The 7,399-nt window shown below is 55.5% G+C and overlaps 2 protein-coding genes across 2 annotated transcripts; one reads left to right on the top strand and one right to left on the bottom strand.

Annotated features, from left to right (window-relative positions):
* Positions 1-212: 212 nt before the first annotated feature.
* Positions 213-2,647, top strand: GGS25DRAFT_485479 (beta-tubulin). The gene is made up of 6 exons (XM_049260550.1): positions 213-423; positions 689-712; positions 790-857; positions 934-988; positions 1,055-1,845; positions 1,918-2,647. Exons 1-6 carry the CDS (start codon positions 412-414, stop codon positions 2,309-2,311), a joined length of 1,344 nt encoding a protein of 447 aa, XP_049117595.1. The 5' UTR covers positions 213-411; the 3' UTR covers positions 2,312-2,647.
* Positions 2,648-2,919: 272 nt separating this feature from the next.
* On the bottom strand, positions 2,920-7,399 carry GGS25DRAFT_485476 (nitrite reductase). The gene is made up of 4 exons (XM_049260549.1): positions 6,802-7,399; positions 6,556-6,706; positions 4,417-6,455; positions 2,920-4,321 (listed from the first exon to the last, which is right to left on the bottom strand). Exons 1-4 carry the CDS (start codon positions 6,864-6,866, stop codon positions 3,073-3,075), a joined length of 3,504 nt encoding a protein of 1,167 aa, XP_049117594.1. The 5' UTR covers positions 6,867-7,399; the 3' UTR covers positions 2,920-3,072.

Here is a 7,399-nt window from a genome sequence, read left to right as displayed (position 1 = left end):
ATACCGAAAATCTGGTCCGTGCATGATTTGTTTCTGCCCCTGTTGCCTTATTCGGTCCCCCTGAAAGCAGCGGGCAAGTACGGCTGGCATATGGTTGGCATATGGTTGGCATATGGTGACCTTGGAAATGAAACAGCGGGTCCTCTGTAGGCCCCCCCCTTGCCAACATTGAACGAATTGGAACGTGCCTTTCCTTTTTTGAAATCTCCAAGCAGAAAAAAAAGCTGCCCTCAACTTCTCCAGGCACAACTCAACTCAACTCAACTCTTCCTTGCAACATACACCACACCGCTCCTCTTCTTCTTTTTCCTTCTCCCTTAAACCCTTAAATCTCTAACCACTGCCATATTATTCTCTGCTCGCCAGTTTCCCTCAGTTGTGTTCGATACACTTTAATCAACCACCGACAAAATGCGTGAGATCGTAAGTCAATATATATATTCCTCCTTCATGTTTACACATGATTCAGCCCCCAAGCACCAAGCATATTCCCCCTCAAAAAAAGAACAGCCACCCCTGAACGCGTCCAACGTCCCCTGATTTTCGCCCCTCACGCACAAAATAAACCACCTCATTCTACAATCGCCGATGTTGAACTGTTGTCAAAACACGCAACAACAACAATAATAACAACAAATTGAAAATTATGCAGAGTTGAAGCTAATCGCGTCTTTTTTTATCTCAATAGGTTCATCTTCAGACCGGCCAGTGCGTAAGTAACCACCACTACCGATCAACAAATATCGAATTTCAGTGAGGAACTTGGCGGGGCTCACAACAGTATTGTAGGGTAACCAAATCGGTGCTGCTTTCTGGCAAACTATCTCCAGCGAGCACGGTCTTGACAGCAATGGCGTGTACGTATTTTAATTCGCCAATTCCCCAAAAACGCGATATACACATGTGTTCTCTGTACTGACCGCCAATAAATAGCTACAATGGCACTTCAGAGCTCCAGCTCGAGCGCATGAGCGTCTACTTTAATGAGGTACACAGCCGAAGAGCCCCCAATGATGTGGTTAGGAATAGTTACTAATCACCCCAACATGCACAGGCATCTGGTAACAAGTATGTCCCCCGCGCCGTCCTCGTCGATCTCGAACCCGGTACCATGGACGCCGTCCGTGCTGGTCCCTTCGGCCAACTCTTCCGACCCGACAACTTCGTTTTCGGCCAATCCGGTGCCGGAAACAACTGGGCCAAGGGTCATTACACTGAGGGTGCTGAGCTAGTCGACCAGGTTCTCGATGTCGTTCGTCGTGAGGCTGAGGGCTGTGACTGCCTTCAGGGTTTCCAGATCACCCACTCCCTCGGTGGTGGTACCGGTGCCGGTATGGGTACTTTGTTGATCTCCAAGATCCGCGAGGAGTTCCCCGACCGCATGATGTCCACCTACTCCGTTGTTCCCTCTCCCAAGGTCTCCGACACCGTCGTTGAACCTTACAACGCCACTCTCTCTGTCCATCAGCTGGTCGAGAACTCAGACGAGACCTTCTGCATTGATAACGAGGCCTTGTACGACATTTGCATGCGCACTCTCAAGTTGTCCAACCCTTCGTATGGCGACCTGAACCACCTGGTCTCTGCCGTCATGTCCGGTGTTACTACTTGCCTGCGTTTCCCCGGCCAGTTGAACTCTGACCTACGCAAGCTAGCCGTCAACATGGTTCCCTTCCCTCGTCTGCATTTCTTCATGGTCGGCTTCGCTCCTCTTACCAGCCGTGGTGCCTACACTTTCCGTGCTGTCACCGTTCCCGAGTTGACTCAGCAGATGTTCGACCCCAAGAACATGATGGCTGCCTCTGACTTCCGCAACGGTCGTTACTTGACGTGCTCTGCCATCTTGTACGTTTACCCCCCAAACCCCTAACCAACTAGGTTGGTCCCAATTCGATTGCTAACTATTTTTGCTTGTAGCCGTGGTAAGGTCTCCATGAAGGAGGTTGAGGACCAGATGCGCAACGTTCAGAACAAGAACTCGTCGTACTTCGTCGAGTGGATCCCCAACAATGTTCAGACCGCCCTCTGCTCCATTCCCCCTCGCGGTCTTAAGATGTCGTCTACCTTCGTCGGTAACTCGACTGCCATCCAGGAGCTCTTCAAGCGTATCGGTGAGCAGTTCACTGCCATGTTCAGGCGCAAGGCTTTCTTGCATTGGTACACTGGTGAGGGTATGGACGAGATGGAGTTCACTGAGGCTGAGTCCAACATGAACGACTTGGTCAGTGAATACCAGCAGTACCAGGATGCTGGTGTTGATGAGGAAGAAGAGGAGTATGAGGAGGAGGTCCCCGGCGAGGGAGAGGAGTAAAGCTGCTCCGTCTGATACCCATTTCCATAAACGGCACTGCGTGGATGGATGATTAGGCACGTCATGTTGAATGTGGTTTCCGCCCCCTATACTATTCTCGCGTACCCTTTTGCCGCCCAGACGTTCAATGGATATAAAGTACCTAATGCAAATTGATCAACAACGATCAGTTGAACGGCCCTGGGCACGTTAGATATACCTCTTCGGTGTTCGTTGTGGAAAAAAGAAAAACTTCATTACTAGTAGTAACAAGAATTGATTGTCTTGTACGAATAACTCGGCATTTTAATGCAGACCTAAGGAATTCTAATACATACCTAGTATCGTTACGATGAGTGCATGCCGTAGTATTCGATGTGGATGGGTGCGTACCTTTCGCTTGTGAATTCTGGTACCTGTAGATCTATACCTATTACCTCAGTACCTACCTAGATGCCTAGGTTACTAACAATAGACAAGGTCGTGATACCTAGTACGATGGGTTGCTCAAATGTCCCCTAGTATAACTCTACACTAAGCTATGATGGGGAGAATCCCACGAAGATCGAAACATGTGTTGGTTTTCTGCATACTACTAGTAGTACCTACCTAAAAATCAAGATGCGATACTCTTAAGCACGACGATGGGTTATGTTCTGCCTAGCAAAATTATCAAGTAGGTAAAGCTAATACTATCATTTTATTCTTAGGGATTTTCGATGTAGTCGTTGATAACTTAGTATGTATATGTTGTAGGTATGTACACTAAACCCTCCCATCCCCTACCAATCCGGCGCAGCGCCACACCCTCCTCCTCCTCCCACTCCCGCAGGCAGCACCTCTATCGACCCATTCATCGCCGCTCCCAGAACTTTAACACCAGCCTTCCTCCCAGCCCGCCGCGGTGTCTTCGTTTCAACCGTTGTATCAGCCTCCCCGTCCTCCTTCCGCACCTTCCACCTCGTAGTCCCCAGCGCGGCGTCTAGTTCCGCGACGGGTGGTAACAAGAGGTAGACGAGCCCATCGGGGCGCTCCTCGGCGGCGAAGGTGGCGATGGAGAGGGAGGAGTCGTTGCGGCAGTCGCCGCGGGCTAGCGAGAAGTTGCGTTTGTGGTAGGGGCAGGATATGTAGGGTGTTTTTTCTCCTGCTGCTGCTGCTGCTGCTGATTTTGGGTCGGGGGAAGGGGTAGTATTAGGGATGGTTGAAGAGGATGGGGGTAATGTGGAGGAGGGGGTTGTGGGAGAAGGGGGAGAAGCAACGTCCAACCCAACCAGCCCATCCGACAGCGCGAACGTCCGCTTGTGCGGACACATCTGCTGCGTGGCGTAGTACCGCCCCCGGACGCGCCACACCGCCAGCTGGGTGTCCCCGCGCCGGATTGCCGCGCTGATGCCGTTGGGCTGGTCGTCGGCGCCCGCGAAGTAGGAGGCTGAGAGGACCGGCTGCCAGGACGTGCTTGCCCAGGTTGAGCGTAGGCCCTTGAAGTTATCAAGGGCGGATTCCTTGGGCCAGGCGACGGGGCGGGTTTGGCCGCGCTCGGTTTGGGATTCTATTTCGACGAGGACCTCATCGTTGGCGGTGCAGTTGTTTTTGCTGTCCGTGTTGTTATCCATATTACCGTTGCTGCTGGCGATGGCCGTAGTGGTAACCGGGGTAAGAATGGGAGTGTCGTTCGCGAACTGCCGGAACTTGCTCACGATCTTCGGATCGCTCACCGCAGCCGCCCACTCGTCGAAGAACGAATCGACAAGCGCCTGCATCTGCGCCTCCAGCTCCTTGCATATCCCGAGCTTGTCCTCGAGCACGACCGCCTGCAGGTACTTCAACCCTCCTGGCAAGCTCTCGAGCCACCGCGCCGTGCGCTGCAGCTTGTCCGCCGTCTGGATGTAGAACATCAGGTACCGGTCCAGGATGGGGATAACCTCGGCGGGCGGCACGTCCTTGGCGAAGAGGACGGAGTGCTTGGGGTTCGCGCCGCCGTTGCCGGCTACGAAGATGTTGAAGCCTTTTTCGGTGGCGATGAGGCCGAAGCTGGTTACTTTGGTCAGATAGGGAGGTAAATAGGTAGGTATAGGATGAGAGGAAAGTAGAGGGGGAAAAAAAGGGAAAGGGGAGGGTGGACTTACTCCTTACTCCGAGCCTCGGCACACTCGCGCACGCAGCCACTAACGCCCCCTTTTATCTTATGAGGGCTGCGGATGCTCTTATACCGCTCCTCGATACGCACAGCCATACCAACACTGTCACCAACACCAAAACGGCACCACGTCGTGCCGACGCAGCTCTTGACAGTGCGCAGGGACTTCGCGTACGCATGCCCGCTCTCCATCCCCGCCGCGACCAGCTTCGCCCATATCGCAGGCAAGTCCTGCTTCCTCGCACCAAACATGTCGATGCGCTGCCCGCCGGTAATCTTGGTGTACAGACCATACTCCCTCGCGACCTCGCCGATCACGATCAGCTTCTCCGGCGTGATCTCCCCGGCCGACACCCGCGGCACCACCGAGAACGTCCCGTTGCGCTGGATGTTCCCCAGGTACCGGTCGTTCGTGTCCTGCAGCCCGTGCACCGCCTTGTCCATCACGTGCGCGTTCCACAGCGACGCCAAGATGCTGGCCACGGCCGGCTTGCACGCCTCGCACCCCTCCGACGCCCCGTCGTTCCCCGCCTCCCGCATCACCTCGGCCAGCGTCTTGAGCTTTTTAACCTTGGCGATGCTGTACAGGTCCGCGCGCGAGTAGCTGAAGTGCGCGCACAGGTGGTTCGTCACCTCGGCGCCCAACTCGGCCATGGCATGGTGGAAGACGCTGGTGACGAGCGGCACGCACCCGCCGCACCCCGTGCCGGCCTTCGTGCACGCCTTGACGTCGCCGAGCGTCTTGCACGCGCCGCCGCGCACGCGGCGCGCGACGTCCCCCTTGCTGACGTTGTGGCACGAGCAGATCTGCGCGTCGTCGTCGAGGTCGAGGTCGTCCGCGCCGTCGTCGTCGTCGTCTCCTTCCTTGTTCTTCTTCTTCTTCGCGGCGCCGAGGATCAGCTGCGCGGGCGGGATGTCGAGCTCTTTGGAGCTCTTGGCCAGGGCCACGAGGCGCGCGTAGTCCCGCGTGTCGCCGATCATCATCCCGCCGAGCAGGCGCTTGCCGTCGCGCGTGAAGAGGTACTTCTTGTACACCTGCGCGAACGGGTCCTTGTACACGAGCGCTTTGACCTGTGGCTCCCCCTCCCCCTCGCTGCTGGCCGTCTTCCGCGCCGCCGCCGCTGCCTTCTTCGCCGGTAGCTGGCTCGGCCCGTCCCTATCGGCGAAGAAGTCTCCAAAGCTGGCCACGTCGACGCCCAGAAGCTTGAGCTTCGTGCTCAGGTCGGGCCGCTTGAACGCTCGGGGCCGGTGGAGCTTGGCTTGCGTGAGGTTGAAGGAGAGGACGTCGGCCATCTCGATGCCCGGGGCGATCAGCCCGAATGTCTGGTTCTGCCAGCTCGCGCACTCGCCGACGGCGTAGATGTTCGGGATGCTCGTGCTCAGGTCGTCGTTCACGATGATCCCTCCTCCTCCTCCTCCTCGCTCGTCAGCACACTCGATCCCCGCGCTCCTCGCCAGCTGGTCGCGGGGCTTGACGCCGATGGCGAAGCAGACCGTCGAGCACGCCATCCGCCCACCGTCTTCGAACACGACGCCCGCCACGTTGTTCCCCGCGTCCGTCTCGATCCTCGCCACTCTCTTTTCCAGCACGACCTCGAGCCCCAGGCCCGCCACCTTCTCCATCACCAGCCTCCCCGCCTCGGCGTCCAGCTGCCGGCTCAGCACCCACCGGTTGCGCTCGACGAGCCGCACCCGCTCGTAGCACCGCAGCCCCATCATCGCGTTCGCGGCCTCCAGCCCCAGCAGCCCGCCGCCGACGACGGCGCCGACGGTGCCGCGGTGGGCGTCGCCGAAGGCGATGAGGCGCTCCAGGTCCGCGATGGTGCGGTAGACGAATACCCCGCGCGCGTCGTGGCCGGGGGTTTGGGGGCTGGGGAGCACGGCGGCGGAGCCGGTGGCGAGGACGAGGATGTCGTAGGGGATGACGTCGCCGTTGGCGCAGGTTAGGGTTTGCGAGGGGGGGGAGATGGATGTCACGAGCGTGTTTATGTGGTAGGCTAGGGCGTGGGAGCGGGCGTGCTGGGTATACTAGGGACATGTATCGTTGTGTGAGTGGCTAGAGTTTTGTGTATGTGTGTATGTGTGTATGTGTGTGTGGGTGGACGGGTGGTGGGAATTAGGTACATACCCATTCTCTCGGATTCAGATACAAGCTCTCGACCTCCCGGTGGCTGAAGAAACTCGTCAGACCAACTCGGTTATAGGCGAGGTGGGGTTCTTCGCCAATGACGACGACGTCGTATTCGCGGGCTCTGGCGTCGAGTTTCAGGAGCTTTTCTCTGAGGAGGGTCAGCTAAATGTTCATATTTAATAAAGAAAGAAAGAAAAAAAAGAAAAGGTCCAATGGGCTAGGGGGGTTAAGACATGGGCTTACATGAAGGCAATGCCGACCATTCCCAGGCCGACGACGACCAATTTCGTTCTACTGTTGCTAGACATGATGGCTGTCTGTATAGGGGGATTGAGATGATTAAGATGATTGATGGCGACTACATCACAACCTCGCGTTTCCTGTAGGTATAACCAAGCAGCTGCTATATCCTACAGAAAGATAGTAACCTAGGTTAGATGAATATGAAGGTATAGGTATCAAACGAAAGCTTTGAGAAGTAGTCAAGGAGTGTTATAGGAAGTTACACAGAAACAGTAATAGGTAGCATAAAGTGCTGGTATTTTATATACTCTCTCCATGCCAGATATGTGCATCTCCGGATGGAAGATGTGTTGGTAGGGAAGATAATACTAATAGATACTAGATAATATTGGACATGTCTGATCTATACCCAGGAGACGGGTAGCTAGCTAGCGATTTATTTACATCTTATTCCTACCGATATGTTCAATGTTATAAGAGGGGGGGGGGTTTCTTGTCAGGGAGCAAATGTCACGCTGGTTCGCAGCTGTTGAGCTTGGCTTTGGGGACGTTGTGATAGGAGGTAACTACTGTGTAAGTGCGATAAGGGGATCCGATG

This window comes from Hypoxylon fragiforme (genome assembly GCF_022984875.1).
Source record: "Hypoxylon fragiforme strain CBS 206.31 chromosome Unknown GGS25scaffold_4, whole genome shotgun sequence".
Lineage (NCBI taxonomy): Eukaryota > Fungi > Ascomycota > Sordariomycetes > Xylariales > Hypoxylaceae > Hypoxylon > Hypoxylon fragiforme.
The sequence above is the reverse complement of the archived record's forward strand: the minus strand, read 5'-3'. Positions and strand labels throughout refer to the sequence as shown.

Coding starts and splice junctions, on each gene's coding strand:
- GGS25DRAFT_485476 (XM_049260549.1), bottom strand. CDS start 6,866: ATGTCTAGCAACAGTAGAACGAAATTGGTCGTCGTCGGCCTGGGAATG. Junction 6,707..6,801: donor ATGGTCGGCATTGCCTTCAT/GTAAGCCCATGT, acceptor GACCCTCCTCAG/AGAAAAGCTCCTGAAACTCG. Junction 4,322..4,416: donor GCCGAGGCTCGGAGTAAGGA/GTAAGTCCACCC, acceptor CAAAGTAACCAG/CTTCGGCCTCATCGCCACCG.
- GGS25DRAFT_485479 (XM_049260550.1), top strand. Junction 713..789: donor ATCTTCAGACCGGCCAGTGC/GTAAGTAACCAC, acceptor ACAGTATTGTAG/GGTAACCAAATCGGTGCTGC. Junction 989..1,054: donor TGAGCGTCTACTTTAATGAG/GTACACAGCCGA, acceptor CAACATGCACAG/GCATCTGGTAACAAGTATGT.